The sequence below is a fragment of the Uloborus diversus genome, chromosome 3 (assembly GCF_026930045.1).
Source record: "Uloborus diversus isolate 005 chromosome 3, Udiv.v.3.1, whole genome shotgun sequence".
Classification (NCBI taxonomy): Eukaryota; Metazoa; Arthropoda; class Arachnida; order Araneae; family Uloboridae; genus Uloborus; species Uloborus diversus.
Genome location: NC_072733.1, coordinates 28111154 through 28138802, shown reverse-complemented (window position 1 = coordinate 28138802; position 27649 = coordinate 28111154). Strand labels below are relative to the sequence as shown.

Genomic DNA, 27649 nt, shown 5'->3' with positions numbered 1-27649 from the left:
TTTGTTCTTTAATGCCACAATCTATATTTTCACAGCAATTATTCCTCGTAAACCCTTACTGTTTACTTAAATCATTTAAAGATTTCACTATTTCCGAAACATATTACTTATGTTTACAAAGTTATAAAAATAGTTAGGGGGGTTGCAAAGTAATGGTTTTTTTTTCGGAACAATTTAATTTTTGATTTTAATTAATGATGTAATTTCCTTGGTTATCAACTACCTTTTGCCTTGCAGTGTTCCAATTTTCAATCCCATATCCATAAAAATCTATCGGCGATCTATCTTTTCTCGGGCAAAATATCTGGAGATGACATTTTGGATATCAGCCAAATTTTCATGTCTGTTGTTACATAGCATCAGGTAGTCTGTTGTGGTTTAAGTATAAAAGTGAGGCAACCTACCAAAATGCATTAATTTATTTTAAGGTTCATTTTGAGCAGTGTGGTATTGCTTGTTCATGTTTCAAAAGCACTCCTTCTCTGTTGACAATTGCTGGAGCGTATTTGCCTGACATTGCTCTATCTGATTTCCCTTTATTCCAATCTACAGCACTTTCTGAGCGGCAAAAACTTGAGAAATAAGCTGATATCCTAGGTGATCATCTTCATAGTTTACTCCAAATCTTGCTAATTTTTAACAATGAGCTATTTGCGCGCTTTTAGTTTTTAGCTCCACAATGTAGATCAGAAAAATACATGAAAAACAATACCTATTTTTAATTAAACGATCTCTGTGAAAAAGGTTTAAAGTTAACTCTAAAAAGTTGCGAAAAAAAACCCCAACAAATCAACGTGATTGCTGATTTGACATCACTGTGCACACCGGCGAGGTTCACTTGCAGTAGAACAACAGTTCAGCTTGCATCTTATAATTGTAGTTTCCTACTCTTTATTAATTGTGTTACCTATTTAATTAACTTAGCGTAGTTATCAAGGCAGGGACTAAAAAATTTAGTTATATTCTGTTTTTTTTTTTTTTTTTGGAAAAATGGAAAAATTGATTTTGTACAAATTAAAATGTATTTAACGGATATATTTTCGTAGAAATCTTGGATTTTTTTTTCTTTTTAACAGAAATTTTCATAAAACTTTTACTATTACAAAAATTCACCAATAGTATTCATTGTTCAAACACCAAAGATTATTTAAATTAGGCAAATTATTAATCAACCATTAATTTTGAGTAAGATGTGATTTTTATTAACTGTATCAAATCAAATTTTTGACAGATATTTTCAGCTTTTCAAAAATAGTATGTGTGTGTGTACACACACACATATATCGAATGAAAATATACAAAAGAATTATTTGAATTGATACACTAATTCTGTTTTGTGTATACAGTCTAGTCTTGACTTACGCGAGGGATGCGTTCCAAGACTCCTCGCGTAAGTCGAAATTTCGCATTGTGGAAAAATATATGTATACATTTTTTTAGAAGCATGCCAAATTCATTCAGACACTTATGAGCATCCCTCAAATTGCTTTAAATTATTCCTCAACTTTACACTACATTTTCTTACATAAATAACTGAATTTTTACTGTATTTAAAAAATACAAAACTGTTTTATTCTACATTAAATACTAAAGATGCACAAAATGATCATTGGAAGAGATAGACCTTACACAGTTCACATAGTATGTAGTAATAATAAAATTCTGCACTATAATAGTGCTGTACAGTAGATATAGTAACAATATTTGTGAGTTAAAAATTGAAGATAATGGTCATCCTCCATGCTCCATAAGATAATGTTCCTTGATCAGATACAGTTATTCTTTCCTGATACATTTTTAAATATGGTTGCTTTGCCGTTTCTTTTTTCACATTTCAATTTTTGGCAACAGCCCCTCTTACTGATCTCTTTTTTTTCCCAGAATACAAGAGCAGTTTCCATTCTCATAATATTTACTTTACAAGACTGCAATGCAAGCTTCAATATTGAAACTAAGTTCTGAACTTTTACGGATATATTTTTGTTTTGACTTTTAATTTGCGTATGGAAGACTCAGTCATACTTATTGTCCTGCTACCGTCGGCGTTTTGTAGCTATTCAAGCATATCAAGAATCTTGGCTTTTTTTTTCTTAATCAGAAACTTTTTTTTTCTTAATCAGAAACTTTTTTTTTTCTTCCCATCTTCACAAACTTAAGATGAAGGTGCCATTATATTTCATCAACTTTAACATTTAGAATGAAAAAAATGAATAAATGAAAGTTGCTGAGTAGTTAGTTGGTGCACTAACAACGCAATGCGTAGACAAGTTTGCTGTGGAATTTTTCGCTATCAGTGATGCTTAAAGGGATGTAATAACATTCACAAAATCAATATTTAGTAGCTTATGATGAAGCCGATGTTTCCTTCCAAAAGACCTCGTGTTGTGGACAAAAAACTCACGTTAGATCTAAAATTCGTTGTTCCTGAAAAATTCGCATTATAGCCATTTCGTGCAAGTCGAATCGCGTTGTAGTAGGAGTTGACTGTACATTTAAAATGTGAATAAGAAAAGTAGCAAATGAAGCTTTGGTGGAGGAAAGTTAACTTATCTTACAGCGTTTATTCTCATAGTTTGTATTTTTATGCAGAGTACTGAACATAAAAAATATTTAGACAAAAAAAGCATTGGAATGTAAATGTTATAAATTTCTGATGAATGCATCTTTTGTGCTAGAAATTGTTCAATAAATTGAGAAAAAAACTTTTTCCTCTCAAAACTCTTCTGGTTTTTTCCAGATCATTCCCATCTTTAACAATAATAATAAAACCTATGCGGTCCGAAAAAGCAGTACAAAAAAAGGTTTGTGTGCAAATGCCAACAATAACACGTGGTAACATTTACTGCTAAAAAAAAATAAATAAATAAAGATTGCGTTTACAAAAATATCTAAATTACTCTGAAATGTAATATCTATTACAGTGTGTTTCCGTATTGTTTCTATTTAGTTAGGAAAAAAGAAAAAAAAATCTGTTCAAGGGTTGAAAAAAAGAGAAATAGTGTTACACCGTAATTGTCATCAACACTGACGTTTTGTTACATACACCGGGGCAGTTCTCAAAAGGTGGATGCAAACACAGACCTCAACTTTGAAGCTTTATCACCAAATAACTTTCATTTTAATTAACTCAAAAATTTTTGAGTTGAATTGTAATACTGTATAGAGACAAGAATTGATACAAATTATGGAAAAAATGCTCTTCAAATACCCTTAAAAATATATTTTCTTTGCTAAAAGGCACAGTTTTTTGGACATTCAAAACGTTAACTGGAAAAATGTAAAGTCAAAAAAATTTTTTTTTAATCATTCCATACATTTAAAAAAAATTAAGGGTATGAATCTCAAACTGAATAATTTTTTGATAATATTTTCCACGAACTACAAAGGTAAAGTCATTATTTATTTTCTAAACAATTTTAGAAAAAAAGGAAGTTCGAAGTTTGATGTATGTCCGAAAGTTACGACCTGGACATGCCGTATTTTTTATGCCGTATCTTTGAAGCAAAATCATTTTTCTTAAGCATATGGCTCTGTCCACGGTGACTGACGTTACAATTTCACTCTATTTTTAACTTACAAATTCAGTGCTGTCTTGAAATTAAATTTTGTTTCTTATGAAATTGATTGAAAACATCATGATATGGTACATCACTGCCCCCCCCCCCCCACGTGTTTTCAGACTTGAGGAAATTTTTTTGTGTGAAATTGAAGGGAATAAAAAAACGTGACTGATGTTACACAGAAGAGACATTGAGAAAATTGGCTTATATACAATTTGAAATTCTCTTCAAACTAATGACGTAAAATCTAAACAGATTTTTTCCCCTTAAAGTACAGATTTTAGACTTGATGAAAACTTTGTTTTATCAGAAAAACTTAAAAACGGAGAGTATAAAAATTATTTAACACCCGTGACTGATGATACAAAGATTTTGTGACTGATGTTAAATTTACAATAAATTGCTGCAATTATAAATTATTTCTCCTTAAAAATGAAATTAGCACATGTTTTGTTTAAAATTGTATTTAAATTACAAGAAAAGTGCATTTATAAAGTTTTAAAAGATATATTTTTGATGTATTTCATAAACTAAAAAGTCCTCTTGAATTTATTACATCTAGTGTGCTAAATATTTTATTTCTTTCTCATGTGAATAATAAATTTCATTCACATGGACAGGCTATTTCCAATGTCTTTCTGCTTGAATCTTGACAGTCACTAAATACTCTTAGTTTTTAATTTCAATGCATCTAACTTCTCGTGATACAATTGTTAATGATATTCTTCAAGAACCCGTTCTCCAGTAGCAGTCAACAATTTTGGAACATCTTCTACTGGAAGTGATTCCTGCCTTTACTGCAAAGAAAGTGTTGTTGCTAAGCACCTGCTGCAGATTATAAATTAAAAAAAAAAAGCATTACTCAAATATAACTCTTTATAACATGGCTTCAAGTCGGATGGTGATAGCTCTGAAATTTGCATGAAGCTGTGACATTTAGAAATAATTCTGTATCTATGATATAGCACTTTTCAAATGTATTACATTCAGAATTAGTTGTACATGTTTGTCAAATTTCATGTTGGAAAATTTTTTACGGTTTCGGTTTTTTTTTGTGAAGATATAACAAAGAGCACTTTGAATAACTAACATATTTTACCAAGGTTTCATTATTTTGAAGAGGGGTAATGCAGCTAATAATTAAAACCTGGGACTTCAATACTTTAAATTTTTTCTACTCTTGTTCTACTTCATCATCTAATTTCTCTTTTTAGTTCCATTCTGAACTAACTTTGGGAATTATGCTAGGTTTAAAAAAATTAATGTACTTATTTTTTATCGTCCGCTCTTCTTAGCTCCTACTTTTACTTTTTTGTCATTTTCATGTTTTTCTTTATTTCTTAATTATCTTGCCTCCTTTTTTGCTTTTCTGCAGAAATCAATGGCATTTGTGCAATTTGTTTGAGGTTTATTACGGAAAAGAGAAATGTGACTGATGTTACTGTGACTGATGTTACATATTTTAAATAAGTTTTAAATAATTAAATTCAAGTATTTTTAAGTATTTAAGGAATTAATATTAAAGATATCATCATAAATGAAGAGAATATGACTTTTTATTAGTTTTGGGTTTGTTTTTGTTTAAGCAATGCAAACTTTTACACAATTTTGTGACTGATGTTACATTAGTATGAGGCCTAGTTTTAAAAAAAAATGTTAAAAGGCAATTATAACAGTTTAAAGTTTCTTTCTTGGTCTAATCTCTTCCTGTGTAAACTAAATTTCTATAAAAAAAAATAAGATTGTAGACATAACAATTAATTTCCTAAGTGAAAAAAAGGATTAACTTTTAGAGCCGCTTATACAACGACACATGGGGACGAGTAGTGTTGTTCCAATTTGCCTATAAAATTTACAAAAAACGTTGCGTTTATGACTTTTTTTTACATAGTTTTATAAAAATAGTCTTTTTCTCCTCATATGAAAGAAAAAAAATACTGATACAATGAATTTTTTTTACTGTGATGTCTCTAGTTTCATTTAATCGCCCATATGTGTGAGATGTCTAAATTGCGTTACGATCTAGACACCAATAATTCTATCCATTTATTCATTATTATAAATGATCTTCTATCTTGTACCCTTAATAAAAAGGGCTATTATAATGTACATTTCATCAATCCATTGGTATTTTGCACAATTAATAGGTTATTCATTGAACATTACATAAATAACAGTAGAAACACAAGTTTCAATTGTAACTAATGCATTTAAGGAAACAAAACGGCGGCAGCTCATAACTCTGCAACATTTTAAACATTATTATCTGTTATTTTGCTAATATTTTGGATAAAAGTTTTTCAAATTACGACAACAAATCGATATCAAAACACTTCAATCACTTCAAAATAAATGCTTTTTCCAATAAAATATGGTAGAAATTTGTTTGAAAAAATCATGTTACTTTCCAACCCCTTAATACAATGTAAATTCAAAAGAACGTGTTCAATTGAAAATCTTTGTTAAGAAAAGGATACTTGCTTAATAATAATACTTGCTAATAATCCCTCGAAAAATTTGTATAAAGTGATAATCATATTGAAAAACTAATTTTATCTCATAGCTATGATTCATTTTGTGTGACGAAATATTTGTAAAATAAACGGGATATTTTTTATAGTAAGCAGCTGGGGGTATTCCCTAGGATTTTTAAAGACAAGCTTTCTGATTTAATCATTTCAATGTAGAGCTGAGGGAGGATGTTGATAACTAAGTTTAATTGCATCATGGACAAAACATTAAAAACCTGTTGAAAAATTTCTTATGAAAGAATCTCATTACTTTCTAAGCTCCTCTGTACAACAAAAATTTAAAACAACTTACTCAATTTAAAATACTTGTTAAAAAATACATGCTTGTTTAATAATATGTATCTCTCAAAACATTGGTAAAATAATAATCATATTGAAAAAAATATTTTGTCTTATAAGCCAAATTCAATTTATGCGACAAAATATTTGCAAGAATAATTGGCTATGTTTTATACTAACAAATAAGGTTTTTTCCCAAATATTTTCAAAAACACTAATTCTGTTCACAAACTCTGTTTTTTGTGATTTCCTTTTAGATTCTAAATCACATAATTGAGAAGAAGGAAATTGTCTCTTTTGACCTGGAAACAATAACTCTTTTGAGAATAAGCAATTAGAAGATCACTTTAATGGAATATACATTGGTATTATATCTGTAGAGAAAAATTCTGTACTGTTAAACTACTGTTGCTTTGGTGGGAAGGTTGAGGGAGGAGGGGGGTTAACAAACTTTTTTTTTTTTTAAAGAACCGGTATACTTTATGATATATGCATTGTTTAATTTCTACTCTTAAAAGCCTCCTCCCTTCAAAGTGGACCATTTTTTATTTATTTTCTGTAGTTTGTATCTTGCTTAATCTCAAACTGAAAAGCCAACATAAAAAACATATTGAAACGTTGCATAGTAATTTTGCTCGCCCATTAGTTTATCACAAATTTTGATTGCTTTCAAATCCATGATTTTTGAAATTTTATTGTTAGTTACTTTTTTTCTAATGGTTTTGTATTGGGTATCATAGAATGATTGTGTATTTGTTTAAACAGAATGTACTTAAATTTTCTGTCAATTTTCTTTGATACTTATTTCCACACATTTAGGATTGGAAAATATTTGTGGAACCATCTGATTATTTGCAGCAATTATCTGAAGTTGAAAAAATGTAAGTGAACCTTTATTTGTATTTTTGAATTTAACACAGCAGTTGACGCTCAATTTTTCAATCCTCTGATTTATGAGCCCTAATTTTTACGGGCTGTTCGCTAGTTGCAAAAAATCTTCCACTGAAGATTCTTTTTTTACAAACATGCCAAAAATCTCTTTCTTACAAACTAGATGTAAGGATGAAATAATTTTTCCCTAATGATTCCAGCAGCAATCAGGAAAAAAGCTAATCCTTTTCATTTAATTGTAATTTTATTTGCCTTCATGCTGCTTTTATTGTTATGTTTAAATTAATTTATAAGCGGTTAGTTAACTTTTCTCACCATGTTTTTTGGACATCTGTGTTTATTTTTTTTTATTTTTTGCTAAACAAACAATGAAATGCCTATTAGTATTAACAGAAATCACCGCAAAAATATGTATACCATATATAATACATTGTTTTTGATGTATTTTGATTTTATGAACTCTTTTTTTTTTTAAAAAAAAAAGAGCTTTTTTTCTGGTCCCAAGAAGTTTATAAAATCGAGCATAAACTAGCTTACAGACTTTCTTTTAAAATTTTCCGTTCCAATTAGATGTGGTCAGTACTGTGATTTCCTTAGCTTAGAATAGAATAGGGAAGTTTTCAATTTTATTTTTATATGACAGAGTAACATGTATGAACATCATAGGTGAAAAAAAATTTGCGATACGATAAGTAGTTTTTTAAAATTAATTTTTAAAGTTCAAGCGATTGTGACGTCAAATGGCACAGGAAGTGATGTCATGCGCTCTTCCACCACGGGAGAAGCCGAAAGGCGTGCAGTTGGCTTCGAAGCTGAAACGTAAGGCTTACCTCCTCGCGTTTCTGGAACATTAAACCTCTTTTCCTCTCGGAAATATTCAAATACCATCATTTTTGTTACACGAGGAAGATTCTTAGATTGTGCTTTAATGAAACCGGCCTCCATAGTGTGTTCAAAAGGATTATTGAATTTCTAAAAAAATAAAAATATCAGCACGCTCAAAATTTTCGTAGCGAAAACGGGATATTCGGTGGAAAGCTGCCCATTAATGCCATGTGACGTAAGCTCGTGACGTTTCAGAAGAGCGCACTTTTGCGCATGGATTTTTAAAAATTCATTAAAAATCAATCACGGTGTTTTAAAATTCGGCGATGGTGAATTTTTTAGTTTTGAGGGTCAATTAACAATATCCAATAGTCAAAATATGAACATTTAATAGGTTGCAACTTTCCTATTCAACTTGAAACAATTAATTAAGGATTGTTTCATTAAAGCAGGGTTTTCAAACATTAAACTAAATAAATGTGAACTCCATGATGAAAATTATGTTGATGAAGATGATATTGAAACTGTGATCATAGTTAAAGAAGACAAGAGACGTCTATGATCAGAGATCAATTTTGAGGAATACATGTATTGTTGATAGCAATATCTTGACTTCAGAATTATGCATAACAAAAAATTTAATAAATGACACATTATCTGGGCCTAATTTAAGTGATGATGAGGAAGATTGTGAGAAAGTGATTCCATCTTCCTTTAAGAATGCAATTTACAATGTTAATAACGTTAGAGCTTATATTCTTTTCAAAACACTATTGAAATTTTTTTTCATGAACATCATGTAATTCATAACCCCATAATAAAGTTAATAATGATATTCAGTAAAAACCCTCTAATGCGGACACTAATGGGACAAATTTTTTTATCCGCAATAAAGATGCGTCCGCAGGACAGGGCTTTAATAATGTTATTTGCCTTGGATTCCAGGAATTAAAAGTTGTCCGCATAAGAGGGGTGTCCATTAGGAGGGGTTTTAATGTACGATCATCATGTCAGATAACTTGAAAATATTTTTTAAGTTAAATATCTGTGTATACTTATACCCCCAGGGCTGCGGAGTTGGAAGGAAAATGGCAGACTCCTGGATTTTGAAACGTCAGACTCCCTACTCTTACTCTGGTTTTATTTATTCATTTATTTTTTTTTTTCAATCCTCTCCCCCTATGGGAAGGGGATAACATAGATTTAAATATAATTTCCTTTTTATGAAATTTTAGCGTTGTATTTTATTGCAAACCTAAGGAGCACACAACATTAGAAATTAAATTTGAAAATCAAATTTTCCAATAACTATGATTTTAAAAGTGAGATTACTTAAATATACTTGCCAATTCTACTGTTTTTAATGAGATACTCCTTTTTTTTCCATCCATCTCCCGATTAACTGTGTTTAACCATTTTCTCCCGTTTTTGCACTTTTTTCAATCACTCATCAAAAAGTTTCACTTTCTCCTCAATAGTTGGCGCCCGTTTCTAGTCATCCACCAATGCCAGGTGCCAAGGGAATGTACAACTCCATTGTAATGCATAAGAATATGAACTATAACCAATTTTCTTTCCAGGGCTAAGAATTTTAGAACACTCATACTAGAGAGCTCCAAAATAGGTTTTCTGCACCAACTTGCAACAAAGCTACTTTCATGTGTGATTCTACGCTATTTTTTCCTAAGCATAATCTATAAGTGCGCTAGAAACGAGTAGCTGCAAATCACACCATTTTCCCGCCTGATTTATTTGTGTTGCAAAAATTCGCTTTTCCCCCCTGAAAAATCGGACTATTTCCTTTTTTTTTTAAATTGGCGCTAAATTCAGTGTGCTGAAGGAATTGATTTGTTCTAGAGTTTTACCCTGAAGAATTTTTACAATTAATTACTCATTTAGTTATTTGGAAGCTTTCCTCATTGCTTGTTCAACCAAGCACGTGCTTTGGCAAAAATGCAGCAGTTTTCAATCCTTTTGCATCTTGAAAATATTTCAGTAGTTTTGAAAGTTGCAAGTTATTTCAACATATGCTACCTTACACCTTTATACTTTTACCTTACACTTTATACTTTATTCCAATAATTTATTTAAATTTTTTTCCGGATTTTAATAATTAAATTTTTGTAGCTACTATTTTGGTGGAGACTTGGGAATATGCAAAATTTTAAGCAATTACACTCCATATTATTTGATTTTTCATTTGCAGTATGTTGTATTTTCTTGCTACTACCAATTAGCTTACACCTGAAAAAAAATTCCTATATCATTTTATATTTAATATTCAATACATTTAATAGCATTATAAAACAGTTTTGATGTGAAATTTGTCCCTAGTGACTCATCAATACACCTCTAATGGAATCTCCTGTTTTTTTTCCTTTGAGGTTTGGCAATCATGCTTAAAAATCCCATGTTTAAAAAAAAATTGAAAAAGATTAATTTGCTCTCCTTTAATGTTTAATGAATAGATGTTGATCAAATTGTGTGCTGCAAATTTTTGAAAGCTGTAACTTGAGAGAAAAAAAAAGCTGTTTTGCGATATCAGAAAACCTTTCTTGCTAGGCGGCGACATGGTTGCAAGACCTTCCGTCTCAGGACGGATTTCCATCTTGGACAAAATTTCCGAGACGGAGGTCGGGATGGAAAGAAATTCCATGACTTTCTTTCAGTTTTTACTTAAAAAAGAAAAATTGAGTTTGAAAAACGTGCTTTAATATATTACTGGACCATTCCATAACCACGAATTTGCTTCGACATTCTCTCCGTTTTCCGTCATGGGCTTGTTTTGTTTGCAACGTGCTTTTGGAGGAGTGGCTTTTAGACTCGCGACGTTTGACTTTTTCTAGGTATAGCTCTGTTCTTTCCAACTCACTGCATTGCCGACTGAGGAGTTGCTTGTTATTCTCCCTGATTTTTCGAAATAATCAGCTCTAATTGAAAATTTAGCCTTTTCTCATACTATTTTCTATCATCCTTTCATTTTTTTCATTTGCGTTTTTTTTTTTTTTTTTTTTTTGCAAACTTTACACGCATAAATGAAAATTATGTACGCTCTTAAGAGTTGAATCTGAATCACTGATTGAGAGTGATTGCTGACAAGATGAAATGTTTTCGCCACAGTAAGGGCGTTCACCCGTACCAGGTAAAACGGAAACTATGAGGCATTTTGAAGATATTAATGAAAATGGCAATTTTGGAAATAATCGAGGGGAAATTTCAAGCTGGTTGGAAACACCGATGGGCAACCGTTCCTGCATTTTTGACAAAGACTTGAGGAATCACTAAATTTCAATGTCATTGAATCTAAAACTCACTAGAATGGAAATACGGGAGGGGGGGAGAGAAAGGAAAGGAGAAAAATAACGGCAGCACAAGTTTGCGGAAAAACGCTGCTTTTGCAAAGAGGGTAATCAGTTCGCAAATTAACCCGCAATACTGAGGTTTTAAAATTTCTCCATGTTGAAGTATTGAAATGCCATTTTGGCTGTTTTTGAGTGAGCAAGGACTTTGGGAATCGGGGGTCTTTCTCTAAACGTTTTCGAAGTTGAAGTCTTAAAACTTTGGGTTGTCTTTGGCGATGTGTGGAGAGGAGTTGCTCTCTCAATAGAAAAATAAATCTAAAACAAAAACTTACACTGCGTTTACTGAACACAATGAGGGGGGGGGGGGTATTCCGCAAACCAGTCCGAAATATTTTCGTTTCTGAAATTTTAAGAGCTTTGTTTTGGGCTATCTTTGGATGACTTAAGGGAGAACTATGTAGGAAGATTCTTTAAAAAAGTTTCCAAAATTAAAGTATGAAAACTTTTAGGCGGTCATAAGTCATGTTTATAGGTAAGAGGGGTACAATTCCTACAAAACAATTTAGAAACTGAAGCCTTAAAAATTGAAATTTAGAACATTTGTGGTGAACTCAGAGGAAGGGTTTCGGGAGTTCTCTTCCGAAAATGTTTTGATGCTGAAATATTTAAAGCGCCACTTTAGGCTATATTTGAATGCCTTAAGAGGGATGTGATTTGGGAACCCTGCCTGGGGTTAGGATTCAGTTCCCCTATTTCTTTTTTTAATTAATGAATATTGGAAAGGGTACCTTGTTTAAAAAATATATCTACTTCACTGAAGCGATTTTTTATTGATAATTTCACCACCTGCTATCTTATAAAAGAATTCTTTTTCAAAAGAAGACTGGGGGGGTGCCAATTCATTATCATTAGTCGGCCATACCCTTCCCCCACCTTTCCGGTCACCCTTTTCTGGTTTGTTGGCGCTCCCTTGGGTAGACTTTCCAATCAGAACTGATTTATGTTGCAAAAGTGAAAATCTTATGTCCTGAGCGATTTTATTGCTACAATGAAAATGTTTACGATCGGTAAAAAACTAATGGTGGGGCGCTGCAAACGTTTTACCCCTAACATTATCCAACATCGTCTAAAATTGCATTTTTGGAACTTCAATTTCGAAATATTGCCGAAGGAGGTTCCTGAACTCCATCCCTTCAATAGTGCATTCAAAAAGCGTATGAAGTTTTGAAAGATGGAGTTCAATTTCGTTTTTGAAGCTTCAATTTCGGGGAGAGCGCAGAGCGTCCCCTCCCTCTTTCTCTAATATTTTTGGAGGTTGCCCAATATTATGATTTTGGGACTATCGTTTGAAATAATTGATGTAAGAGTCCATGAACCCTTCCTTTCCCAGAACTTTACCAAAATGGCCTACCATAGCGTTTTTTGGACTTCAATTTGAAAAAAATTTTGTGGGAGTGCCCCCAGACCCCCCACTTATTGCTGGATTTTAGATTTTTTGGAATTATGATGTCAAAACGCTTAAATATTACAATTAGAAGCTTAAAATTTAAATCAAACACAGATTCCAAAACTGGCATTATTAAAATCTACAACATTTATACACATAAATTTTTCATTTAGCCCGCATGCGGAAGGGGGGGGAGGGGCTGAAAATATTTTCCGTCTTGAACACATCACCAAACTTGCACCCATGGGCGGCGATCAACCCCGAGTGAGACCCATCTGGTGGGTGACACCCTAATTTAATTTCGGAGTTTATAAAAATATAAATACTTTAAAAAATTATTTAGAATATTAAAATCATGTTCTACTGTTAAATTAATGCTTGTAATAACCTACTGATATGATTAAATATTAATCTATTATTTCAAGCATTTATCTAGAAATTTTTTTGCTTTAATCCACTAATCTAAAATAAATATTTAGATTTTAATTATTTAGAACAAATATTTAGAATGTAGATCTAGGGTGAATGTTTTACTAATGGACTAGACTCCTTTCACATACTTTGATTTGTACAAGAAAAAATTAATTAATAAAAATATTGCTGTAATTTATATATTGACAATTATCTGACTGTTTTACAATCCTGTGTTATTGTTAATAATCTCGATCTATGAATACAAAATAAGTTGAAATATGTTGACAGCTTAATGCATGTATTCAAATCCTGAATTATTGTACCTATAACTAATAAATAAAATATAATTTTGAAACAAATTACTTAAGGATATTTATAAGTCGCACATTCACCCTTGTATATATAAATAACGTCACTATTGTTTTAAGTTTCAAAGCTAGAAGTATTTGAAAATGAAAGAATGTTTAATGCTGTATATTTATATGGCGTCATTTTAGAACTTCAGTTTTTTAATAAAATTATAAACTAAATATATCGTGATGTAACTTTCAATAGAATATATTTAAATAAATATTTTTATGTTGTTGAGCGAATTCTGACTCCAAATGTTCTGTGCACTCAAATTTTAAAATTAAATATATATTTCTGTTATGATCTATCAAAAGGTACAATTTTGAAATTTAAAAGACAATATCTTATCTAACAATAATTTTAAATGAAAATTCGCAAAGTCTAGTTTTGACTTTTTAACAGTTGGAAAAGCTTAGAGATGTGTCAAGTTTTACTTACAAAATGGGGAAACAATTCTATTTTTATAGTCACTATTTGGTTAGTTCTTCAAAGCTGTGCTCTCCTAATAGTTTTTTACATGAGTATTATTTTTTAGTTGCAGAAACACAGTGTTGTTTAAAATCTTGAAGTTATGTTGCAAATTGTTAGATCTTGACTTTTGTTTGCCACATTATTCTGGAGAACATACCTACCTCGTATTCATGTTTTCAAACTTTTATTCTGTTTTTTTGGCAACATTTCTTGCACTTCCAAAGTTTTTGGGATTAAATGATAAGTTCGAAACTCGCCAAATAAAAAATGTCTGATATATAATGTGTTTAGCAGCATTTTTGTGAATAGTTTTTGCATGCTATCTTTTTAGTTATGCTCAATATCAAAGTTTTTATTGTATAGTTATACACCTGTTTTCTCCCCCCAAAAATAGTTTATTCTTAGGCTAATGTTTTCACCTCTCTGCTGTAGACTTAGATAAAATGAAAAGCTTTCTGCAAACACAAATCCTAACTGCAAAATTTTCTGCAAGTAATTATTTTGCCGAATTCACTCTTGAATAGAGAATTACATTATTCAATTATTAAAAAAGTCAAAAAAAAAAAAGAAAACCCTTTAAAATCATTTACATTTTTTTTTTTGCAATAATATCTAGTTTATGCTTATTTTTTGCCCAATATGAAGCACATGATCATTATTATTACTTTCATTTCGTAGTGAAAAAATTCATGTAGATCTGAAACTACTCAAATTGTTGACTAAGATAAAACATAAACTACCTGCTTTTTACTTGAAAAATTTATGAAGGTGCTTGACTTTGTAAACAAATCAACAAAAACTGCTCATTTGTTTAAAATTAAGTATTTCCGTTCCGTAGTCTGTAAAGTTGTTTATTTTACATAGCTTGAATTTTCTTCTTACGACGCGATTAAGACTAAAAATAACTGTTTGTTTTTTTGCCTTGAGACTTTGTCAATAAGTAATTAGCATACTATAATCATGATTTCAAGAAACAATCATTATTTTATGCACAAGAAAAAAGCAAAGGAGAGAGGGCAAGAATAGCAGACAGGGAAATATTTGAAAGAAACAGAAATAAACTGGGACTTTGTTTTCCCCCTTTATTAAAAAAAAAAATAACTTTAGTAGTTTAAAAATATTTTCTGCAGAGCCAAAAATTTTCTGCGAACGCTGTTCGTGTGTTTGTCTATATTATGCAAAAATGGTCTGTTGTACTTAGTTAATTTTTTGAAATAAATTAACATTGCATTGATCACTACCATATGTAATGAATATGACATTTATATTCTGTTCCTTTTTCTCTGTCTTTATTAACTTATTTTCTTCCAGCATTGCCCTTAGACAATCATCAGTTCGTGGGTGGTTATCATACAGTGACATGTGTGTCATGATGCAGGATGCAGTTCTAAAAGCCTTGTTATCATCTTGTCTTAAAAGAATTGCTAAGGTAAATTCAAAAAGAAAAGAGCCTACTGTTATTTTGTTTTTAAACAAAATTGTTAGAATGTAGTCTTAGAGGGAAAAAAAATTCTGTTTGGTAAAACTTTTTTGTAATTCAGTTTTATATTTTCTTACTCCTATGAATAAATGTTAATTTTTTTTTTTTGAATTTTAATATTTTTGGTAAAAAGTTCATTATTACTTGCACTTTACTGAAACATAATATCTAAGATTTTGAGTAAATGCTTCTTTACCTTTCTACAGTATCGGAGAGACCAGGGCTAGTATGCGAAGGGGTAAGCGTGCAAATGTTAAATAATTTTCTCGTTTTTGGTTCGACAGCTCTTTGCCTTGCTACTGTCAGTGTGTTTTCAGTGAAATCTGCTAAACCAAATGTGTTGCACGAGAGATAGTTGTTTTTTCGTAGTGACAAGTAATTTTTTTCATCCTTAGTTATCTTCTTATGAAACATATATATTAGTCGAGTAATTTACCAAAACTTATTAGTATTGAATATCCCATGCTTCTACGCAACAAATGATGGCTTATTCAGATTATTTTATGAAACTATTTTTAAACCAGTGTAACTTGATTTCAATACGGCGAGTTGGGGCTAATAGGCGAACTTTTTTTGGGGTAAGTGTGCGAATTCGCATATTTGCCCCAAGTTAAGTTTTTAGAGTCAAAACATTAAACAATTGAAATTTAAATTCTGTAAATTGTCAATGTTATGAAATAATTGCATTAGTTGCACTATTCTTGAGCTTATCATTTCTTATGGACATGCTCATTCAATTGCCAACGTGCGTGCTCTTCTTTCCGGAACTGAGAAAAAACATCGGGGAAAACCGCACCAGATGTAATGCTGCATGTATGGAGCATTCCTTAATATGTGGATGACAGCTGAAATATTTCCAGATTTCTTAAAGAATTTTGCTAAAAACACTAGACGTTCAAAAAAAAAAAAACTCTTTTCCTTCTAGATGTTTAAGACTCCTATGTCAATAGAAGGGCTTGATTTTTACGAGGAAACTATACACTACTAAAAATAATAACACTACTCTCTTTCCCACCACATTGTAGTCATAAACTGGTGCCTCTTGATAAGAGTGTACATGTACATGGCAAATTGAAAAAGTATGTTGATTCCGCCTTTGATTCTTAAATGATGAATAATCTAGGAAAGCCAATGACAATTTACGACGTACCAACGGTGGTCCAGGTGCTTTTCCACAAGAAGCAATCCCCACAAATATTATGAATGGTTTCAAAAGAGCTAGTGTGTTTCCCTGCAGTTCAAACATTTTTCAGGACTAACTTCATGCCAAGTTATATCACTAATCGGTCGGACTCCCAATCTCTTGGATCTATGAGTGAATCAGTTTTTCCCAGCAGCAACCATGTTGGAAAAAAGTAATAAAACTGGATGTACCTGTCCTACAGTGGATACAGTTGCTACTTCATTCAATAATTCAGGTTTAGAGTTTCTTACTCAAGATAGCACTATGTATCGGCTATACCCACATACGTCTCTGAGCATTATTTCAGATCATATACAACCTTATCCTAAAGCTGGAGAGGGTCAGGTCAAAATGGATGGAAACGAAAGAAGTCTACAGCAATACTCTTTAATACTCCAGTCAAAAAGGCTCTTCAGGGAGAAAGAATCTTAGCAGAAAAATGCAAATCATCACAAGAAGTCCCCAAAACATATAAGAAATCTTTGAATCCAAGAAAAAAGGAATGTAAACCCAAAAGAAATATAAAAAAGAAGAACGGAGGCAAATAAAATAGTTCATTTCAAATAATGTTTGCATTTTTCTGCATTTACTTCTAAAATCAATTAAACCTTTTACTTGGCATAACATACCCTAATTTTAAAGCAATTACAATACTAATTTCACTTTTTTTTTCATTCATTGCTAAGAATTACTTGATTATTAAAAACATTATTGAGGCTTTATGGGAAATTTTCTGTGTCTATTATGAGTTTTTCTCAATTCGCTAATTTACCCCATACAGCTCGTCAACTTACCCCGTGACAGGGCAAGTGTGCGAACTCTGCGAAGGTTCACAAACAATTATGTAAAAAATAGACAAAGCATAGTACTGTCAAAACAAAAATATGACTTTATTGCTGATACCATATAGATCATTCAATCAATAAAAAACACTTTTTTACTTTATTTACAACCTTTAAAAAAATAAAGTTTAAAAAGTTCGCCAACTATCCCCGGTGTCCCCTACCATGTCCGAAATTTTTGCCATTCTCACCCTCAATTTTTGAGTTATTATAAATCAGTGGTTTCAAACCTTTTTTCTGTTGCGACTCTTTTTCTTTAGTTTCATCAAGTTGAATCAAATAGAGTGTAGAAAGCTTAATTTCCTTTTTGTTCCCCGTAGTGTATTGCTGGACACTAATATTTGTCGCACCTTTTTCGACACTGGATTCTCTAAGTACTAAGTTCAGTTTTCAATAAAGATGTCTTAGTAAGCGTTGCATAAATCATGTGGAGAGGCTTTTGCTTTGCAATTTCCAAAGCAACTGTATGTGATGCCTGCATTACTGCCAAACTCTGATAAAAATATATTTCATTGGTTCATGTTTCTCATGTATGAGTCCAGTTTCATGAGGTCGAAAGCATTCCAAGTCTTTTTTTTTTACATGTTGGGAGTACTGAAATCCAAACCTCAAATATTCTTTTGAATACTTACTCCTTCTCTCCATTGACTTAAATTTCTAAATGTAGGAATGATATTTTACTTAAAATTCATTAATTGAACTGTTTGTTTAGATTTTTATATATTGACTAAGATTAGGGCATGTTTTTTTTAAATTAATTTATGCAATTTAAAAAATTATTTTATAAATTTTGAAAATGTAAAATTTTGAATTCGAGATGTCAGAACTTATCTCATTAGAGAAAAATATAGTAAGTACGCCTTTAATAATCAGAAATGTACAACCATAAAACTTTTAGGGAATATTCAGTCTGCAATTCTAGTTAATCGTTAGATGAGGAAGCTATAAAAACTTGAAATTAAAGGTATTTAAAAAGTAAAATAAAGAAAGCATTTTACAATAAAAAAAAACACAACTGCTCTAAAATAACAAGAGCCAATATTTTCTGTGAATACAATGATGGTTGGACAGTTGGAACTTGCAACAACTATGCAAAGTGCAACTAACATACACTGGTGTGCAAAAATTAAGGACGAAACGGTTTTTTCAATATGACTTTGTACAAATGCTTTCCAAATCAACACATTTAATATCGTAAGATCCCCAATACGTAAGGACATGTGTAATGTAAGCAACACTTACTAAAAGAGAAATCAGAGGGAGAAAAAGAAGCTTTATTGAAAAAGTAGCATGGAGCGCAATGCGACTGAAGACCGAAACGTCCCTGTGATGGGTGTCCAGCAAGAAACATCCGGTCTTTAGTAGGAGATATGATCTCCCCCAACTGCTAGGCAGGTTTCACAGCGTCTGCCCATGCTGGGAATGAGGGTGTCAATGAGTTGTTGAGGCATTGCTGCCCATTTGTCTTCCAGCGCCAACCGAGAGCTCCCGAATCGTTACTGGTGGTAAGGTATGAGCTGCCAAGCATCTGCCTAGAAAATCTCATACATGCTCGATGGGATTGAGATCCGGAGATCGTGCCGGCCAATTCATACGTTCAATATCCTCACTCTCTAAGAGCTGTTTGGCAGCTACTGTGCAATGACATGGTGCATTGTCGTCCATGAAAAGGAACTGCTGACCCATAGCGCTTCTAAAAAGACGCACAAGGAAGAAGAATCTCGTTACAATAACGGGTCCCGTTGACTGAACCTGCGTCGAAGATGTGAAGGTCTGTACGATTACCAAGCATGATGCCTCCCCAAACGAAAACACCGCGATCTCCATACCTGTCCCTTTCAGTGGTTCGAGGGATGATTGCGGCTTCCCCGCTCTCTCCAGATGAGTATGCGATGAGAATCGCTACTCAGACTGAATCTGCTCTCATCTGTAAAGAGTACTCGTCCCCATTCATTGTCTCTCCAATTCCGGTGTTCCTGGCACCGCAGAGAACGCCTTCTCTGATGGGCAGGCATTAGAGGTACACACCGTATAGGGCGTCGTGCAAACAGACCACCACCGTGCCGTCTTATGGCCATGGTAAAACGAGATATCGGTCGTCCAGTCGCCTGTGTCGTGTGTCTAGCGATTTCTCCCGCTGTCTGCCGCCTGTTTCTTCTGACCTGTAAGACAATATAGCGGTCATCTGCGGGTGTGGTTCCTTGTGGACGACCACTACTGAACCCCCGGATAGCTGTTTCTGTAGTTTGAAATTGTGTCCGAAGTCGTGAAGCGATGCTGTGAGCAATTCCGAACTCTGCAGCCTCACTTGTCACACTACGACCTTCCTCCAACTTCCCAATGATTAGACCTCGGGTAAAAGCATCCAGAATTCGTCTAACAGATTGATTATTCGCCATTTCTCGCTGAGGCAGCGACTCGGTGTGAATTTAACTGCTATACGGCATGCAATCTCTTTGCCAGAAATACTGATCTTACACCAACAACATGCTTTATACTACTCAGACACTCCCCCATTACGTCTGCCTGCATATCTGTGCATGTGCTACCGTACATCACCTTACTTAATCTCCTGATTGGTCTTTCTGTCCGCTCTGCCTCTTCGTTCAGCTGATATGTTAATTTTTCGACTTCGTCCTTAATTTTTGCACACCAGTGTATACAGTACAGTACACTCCTGATTATCCGTGAATAGAGTTTCATGATAACTGGATAAATAAATTAATGGATAATCTGCAAACTGGGTAAAAACAATGCCAGAAGTGTGCAATAGCCTTATAATATCAATAACAAATGCATGCATTTGAGCTATCACTAAAAGTAACATTGTGTGTAAAAAATTCATATAAAAGATTCAAAAGGCTGGCTCATTTTTAAAAACGGATTACACACATATGCAAGCAAATTGTGCAAGAGATGAAACTAGGTTACACCAATAATAGGGTGGTCTAAAAAAGGCCCTTTTAAAAAAATTTCTGATTTTTACTGGTCATACCCTCCCATTTGTTTCCACCAAAGTAAAAAATAATTATTGTGAAGTTTCAGCTCATAATTTTAACTTTTAGAGGTAGCTCAACATCCTCAAAGATCGGTTAATATTTGATTTTACGCAATAAATGCAAAAGGGAAAAAAAAGGTTGAAAAAAAGCAATACAACTATATTTCATTTAAATCTTGTGTGTATACGTTGAAAATTCTACCACAATACAACAACTATATTTAAGTGACTATGGATGTAGTTCTGCTTGTACGTACCTAAATTTTTTTTGCTGTCGCTTTAAGTGCGCAATGTTTTTCGATAACCTGCAACAAGAATTGAAATTGATCTTCAATGATTTATATTTTTTCATTAAATTATGAAATAATATTATTCTTTCTTACAAGATTATTAATAACTGACTTCCTCAAATAAATTCTAGTGCTTTGTGAAGATCATTCTCCCAAAACTCACATATTTGTTTGATCTCCCAAGTTTTGCATGATAAAATATCAGTTAAAATTCTTTTTTTTTTTCAGTTAATGAAACTGATCATAAGTTAGGAAGTCCTCAAATTTAATGAGATTTTTGGGCATAATCTCAGGTTCTTTGCAGCAATATTTTTTCATTGACTTCTTGAACAGCTTTAACCATTATCTTATATTTGAGTGTATCATTAGATTGTAAAAAAGAGCCATGAAATTTTATTCACTTCTTCATCAATATTTTTGTATTACAATTATGAAATTTATATTTCATTAAGTTAAACTCATTATACATAGTTTATTTCTATTCTGAATATACAATAGTTATTTCTATTCTGAAGTATAGAAACTATTACCCAAGGTTTTAACTAAACACATTCCATAAATATACTAAATCTTTTGAAGTTCAAAATCTTCTACTGAAGTGATGGTGAACTAGTGGATAAAAACTCATATTCCAAAACAGTACAAGATTTTTAACATTCATTGAGTATAGTGCATAGCTCTAGGTACAATAATTCTGATTCTAGGAAAAGGGTTTTATGCTGAACTATTAAAATCAGTTCAAGAAATTTTCTATAACCATCTGTTGAGTCATACAGCAATTTTTTAACAGATTGTATTCTATAGCCCTTTACATCAGCCTCTTTTCCTTACTATTAAGCTTTGTAATGTATTTATCCTTATGAATAAACTCCCAGCAGGCCTAGAATTTGTTAGAGAAGTAATTTTGGTGCACAAGTATAGAAACTGCATTTGTTAAAAATGACACTAATAATCAATTCTATAATGTGGTGTTGACATTCCAGAATTAGTTTTTTTTTTTTTAATTGTTTTGTACTAATAAAACAAGTGCTATTGCTTTTGCCAGTATTGAAGCTTCTTCGGTCAAAGCGCAACACTTTGTCAACTTACAAAGAATTGGACAGAATTGCATTAACTGCTACATATTACAAAAAACATTTTTATATTTACAGAATATATTTCATGTCTAATGTAATGTTGAAACTGTGTACATAAAATAGCAATTTTACAATGCAATTAATTTCTGTTTATGGAAAAATCAATCATATTTGTGATTAGTTGAGTCCCTTGTCAACACACTTATATTCGGCAATGTTACAAACTTCATTGACTTTGAGCTACCTCTAAACATTATTCAAAAGTTATAAAATTTTGTCCTACTTATTTTCTAATTTATTGGAACCAAATGGGAGGGTAGGACTCAAAAAATTTTCGCATTCAAAATTTTGGACCACCCTAACTAATAATGTACAGAGGAAGGGTGGAGAATGTTTCCAAGACTGGTACAGTCACTCATTTACATGTATAAGTAGTGTAGATGTATAATTCAGTAAGTTGGGTGAATCTGAAAATCAGTAAGTAGTGTAAATGTAAAGTAGTAAGTAGTGTAGATTAAAAAACCAGGTTTCAACTGGACAGACTTTAGGTGACCTTGGAAGGTTAGATGTCATTGGAAGGCAGGAGAAAGAATGAAATAAGAATGTTGAAATATAGATATTGCTTTTCTTTAGTTTTAATGTATGTATTTGTCTACATTTAGTTAATCATGGTCGATTTTTTTTTCTTTGAAAGTGTGAAAGGCCGCGAATTGTCTGCCTTGCGGATAAGCTGCCCATGGATAATCGAGAGTTTACTGTATTTTGATACCTAAATCAATAATTATTAAACATTTCTTGTTTTCTAAACAAAATACACTTATTATGCAATTTGAGTGCTAAATAAAATGAGAGAGTAATTAACAATTCAGCCGTAAGAGCATCCATTTGAGTTTAACAAAAGCTTTGTCTTTATCACTGTAGGAAGAAAATTTACGTTCAGCCGTAATTAATACCACTACAAAGGGAAATAAAATTGATGGTATCTTTTTCTCTTAAGGAAACAAAAGTTTTAAAACTCTGATATACTATGCATCTTAAAGTAGAAATAATGCCGCTACCCCATGAGAAAAGCTTTGCGACGGGGTCGCAACCCACAGGTTGGGATCTCCTGTTCTAAATGCATAGAATTTAATATTAATTTTAGTTCTCATTCAAATGTTATCAGTACTTGTATATGTATATGTGTGTTTTTTCGTTATTAGGCTGCTTTACTATGGACTTTGGGGTATGCAACGACTGCTTTTGCTTTGTATGGTTCTGCAATCTTGTTACAGCGATGTGCAAAATCAGATAAACCATCAGAAATTACTATATCAAAAGAAAATTTAACAAGCTTGACTTTACCTATCACCAATACCAATGAATCATGTGATATTAATAATCAAGTTCATATTTCTGACCAACTGTCTGTTGCTTCACTGCCAAATCTGAGTATTTGTGCGCATCAAGATAGCAAAAGTAAAGTTCATCTGCACAAAGAATCCCTAGCTTGCCGGTCATTTTCTAAATCGAAAGTTACAGTTTCCATTTCATGGAGCTCTAATCAAGAATTTAGAATTGGTGCTCTAGGCAATTTTGATCCTTGTTTCATAAAATTTTCTACAAAAGAATTCTTAGTTAATCACACATTTAGCAATATTAACTGGTTAGGAATAAAAAGATCTGTATCAGTTATATAGGTTGAAATAGTCAAATTTACTAAATTGGCTGTATTTATAAGTATTTTTACATACCTTTCTATAACCCTTTATAGAAATTTTACATCATTTGTGGTGTAGGACTTTCAAGACAATAAATACTGAACAAATGTTTTTTCAATACTGCAATACCTTTTTTTTTACTGAGCATGTCTGTAAATTGTTTTATTGAATGTAAATAACTTTTCTTATCTGTATTATTATACTTATTTTTGCTTGCAATACCAAATGTAGTGTTTATTTACTTAACATTTTGGTCAAGTTTCAGTATTTAATAAAATATAACTAGGATAACGGCACCACCCCTCATCCTTTCTTCATCCTTTCTGTTACTGGGTATTATCAGATTTTTTGGTGCCTGTTACTGGGGGGTCGGACTTTTTTTTCAAAATTGATCAAATGAAAATAAAATTAAATGTTTCAAAGGATCCAGAAGCAGCCGAACATTAGATAAGACGCAGTTGCATGAGAGAAAAATAGTTTTAAAAGTCTGAATACATAAAAAGGCTCAGAAAATTAAATTAACCTGAGAGCGATGTCTTAAGCATGTCTGTTACTGATGCTGTTACCCTACCAATAATAAACACAAGTTCTTTAGCAAAAAAAATTGTAACCAGAAAAAAAAAAGCTTTAGCAAAATGCTAAAATGTAAACGCTCGTATTAACCAACGCGAGTTGAGGAAGAGTAACTGCAGAGTAGGTGAACCCAGGGCTAACTCAAACCATGAGGTTACTTACGGTTGTTATTATCCAACAGCGAGTCACCCAGAACGCTGATTTTTTTTTCTCCCTAGATGTAAAAGCCGCTCTCATTGGTGGATTTTGGTCATGTGATGTTGTTTACAGGAGAGGCAAAGCCGACGGTCGGAAGCACGGCTGGCGCGGCCTCGTTGATTTTGAAGCACATTGTTAGGCTGATTTTTGAACGAAGGTGTTTTTTTTTTCTTCTATTTATCAAAGATAAGTTCTGCTTCCATAAAAACAAATTATACTCCTTTCAAAGCTAAAATTCTGGCTTCGCTGGGTGACAATTACAAAGAAATCAGTAGAAGAACTATTTTTCATTAAATGTCTTGGGAAATTCCATGAAAATTACAACAAATAATTTTGTTTTAAAACTAATTTTATTGATATGATTTTACAAATTGTTTCCCATTATACTTATTCACTAAATTTATATGAGCCAAGTGCAATATATATATATATTTTTTCATTTAAAATATTGTCACTTTTATCGTTATTAATGGAATATAAACATTCTTGTCATGGCGTCACAGCACCTAAACCTCAACTATTTTAATCCAATTCATAAATCATTATTCAGATTAACAGTTTCTTATTGTTACTTCAGTATCTTAAAAGTACTCATCACTTAAAAGAATTAATTTATACAGAATTGAGAATTCACATAAATTTCATTTTGTACTAAGAAGTCCGAAAGCTTTGTTGACAAAAATGTCACTCTCCACTCGTGAAACAAACAATAGCGTAAAAATTAAAAAATAAAAGCGATAAAAATACTATATCTTTCTGTTTTTGTTTTAGCATTTTAGTTATGAAAAAGGAAGTGGAAGAAGAAAAAATATCAGTTTTAATGAAAATTATTTTACTGTATAATACCTCAGACTTTTGTTTTCAATCAAAAATGTCATTCAGTCACACATGAGTTTGACGGTTATTAATGAGTAGACTTTGTTATAGATTGTGCTGCATACTCGTGGCTGCTTATTATTAATTTTAACCAGTCATGCGTCAATTGCAGGAGAGTCAGAGACGGTGGAAGGAATGGGACTGCTGTATATACACCGAAAGAAACTGTTTCTGGCTCTTTCCTGATTCTGACTTGTTGCGTTTACTTGACAAGAAATAGTTTTTCTTTTATTTCGGTATGAATGCAGCTCTCTCATTTTTCCCGACTTTCACAACTGATGTTTTTTAGATGACAATTAACCTCACGGTTTATGTTTGAGTTGTAAGATTTAAAGTTTTTAACTAGGAGGGAGAAATAATGGAGAGCTTTTACCAACCATAGTGTAACAATTCACTTAAGTTAGTGCAGAAAAATATTTTAAACAATAAAAAATTGAGACGTCACTTGTATTTAAAAGAAATCTCCAGTTATTTCCTCATCAGACTTTGATTTTCCTGTATGTTTATATCAGAACAAGGTTATTTAGGCACTTTTGACCAGCACTGCTCTTCAAATAGATCTGCCCCTCTTAAATTTTTTTTAATACATCAAAAATTTCCTTTACCACCCTTTCATCTTCTGCATGATCCATTCTCCTGATAAAATCGACGCTAATTTATTTGAGTAAATTTCAACGATTGGTTTCAGTTCGGAGAATTCTGATTTGATAACTGCCATAGATTAAGTCTTCAAGCAGGGTGTTAAAAATCAAACAATATGATAATACAAGCAATGTTTAAAAAAAATGATACGTATATTGTAATATTTTGTTTTCAAAAATTATTTTTGGTAATATTAAAGGATAAAGTTCTTGTTATTAACGTTTGAAATATTAAATGAGGCTTACTAATATTCAGTGCAGCATTATTTACTTAATATTAAGCATATTTGTATAGTAAATGCTTTGTACAATGAAGCATGTCCTGTCCATGCAGAGCAAAGTGGATGGGGCTAAGTGAAATAGTTCATATTATTTACTCATTCAGTCTTATCAAATCATGTAGGTGTTCATTTATTAATTAGTACAGAGGTTCTCAAACTTCAGACCCCCGTGGACCTCCTCCGAAAAAATTATGAACTTCGCGGAGCCCCGCCCCCCCTTCCTTGCTCAAAACTATATATATATGACACAGTTATCTATTCTTTTTTTCTAATATAATTTCACGCTTTTTTTCCATAAAATTTATTTATTCATTGAACTTTTGAAGTTCTGAACAAAACAGTGATGAACTTTGGCGTGTGCTCCACAGACTCGCTGAATACTTACGCTTGCTGTCTACCGCACTTTCAGATTATGATAAGAAGCGAATTAAATATTGGGGTCTGTGCTAATGGCATCAGTTGTGAAGCCTTGTGCAGAAGCGTAAAAAATGAAATCGAAGCTGCGCACTGATTAAAATAATTGTTGAAAAATATTAAACTTTGTCAAATTATTTCAAAAATTGCCAAATCCTATGTTTTTAAGCATGCTCTTTGAGAAAAAAAATACTTTTAAAATTTTGGAAACGAACCCATTATTAAAATCGACTGCAAACTATAGCATTATATCTACTTCAGCCTTTGCTACAAATTTTGAATGTTGACTTTTAAATTCAGTTTTAAAAAATTTGGAGCAAAGGTTTTATTTAAAGTATAATATCACAGCTGTAAAAATGTGCTTTAATGTTTGCACTATCCTCAATATAGTTTTGTAGCAATATGAACTTCGTCATGTACACAAAATTAATTAATGTCTAGTGTGTTTACTTCTGAGAGTTCCGGGATGGGGGGGGGGGGGGATTGCTGCGTCCTGCATGTACTTAAGCGAGAACTTTTTTATTACTCATAAATGGGCTTTCTTTTTGAATTAAAATATCGTTACTCGCCCTTCAATCTCAGTTCTATTTAACGTTTTAGCTGGTAGCACTGTGAATCCACTGTTTTGGAAAAATTTAATTATTCCCTTTTCTGCTCCATTCATTTATTTTCTTATTAATTTGCTATTTTATTCTCTCATTTAAATTATTTTAAGCACTGGTAGCACTGTGAAACCACTGTTTTGGAAAGATTTAATTATTCCCTGGTCTATTCATTCATTTATTTTCATATTAATTTGCTATTTTATTATCTCATTTAAATTATTTTTGTTTATTCATTTTCTTCTCATTTATGAATTCACTCTTTTATTTACCCATTTATTTGATAAAAAATATCTGTAATGATGAAATTGAAAACAGTTCATTAGAAAAATATTTCCTTTTTTACTTTGCCTCATGAAAAAAAAAGATGAAAAATTTCCACCTTTTTTCTGAAGCACAAATTTATTGCTAAAAATGAAAAATA

The 27649-nt window shown here is 31.9% G+C and overlaps 1 protein-coding gene across 1 annotated transcript in view; it reads left to right on the top strand.

Annotated features, from left to right (window-relative positions):
• LOC129218606 (protein CNPPD1-like) overlaps window positions 1-23744 on the top strand; it is a 39668-nt gene extending 15924 nt beyond the window's left edge. The window contains exons 6-8 of the mRNA XM_054852926.1: window positions 7190-7251; window positions 15383-15500; window positions 23143-23744. Of these exons, the coding sequence (XP_054708901.1) occupies window positions 7190-7251; window positions 15383-15500; window positions 23143-23619 (657 nt within the window). The 3' untranslated portion in view covers window positions 23620-23744. The remainder of the gene's footprint in view (window positions 1-7189; window positions 7252-15382; window positions 15501-23142) is intronic.
• Window positions 23745-27649: the final 3905 nt, after the last annotated feature.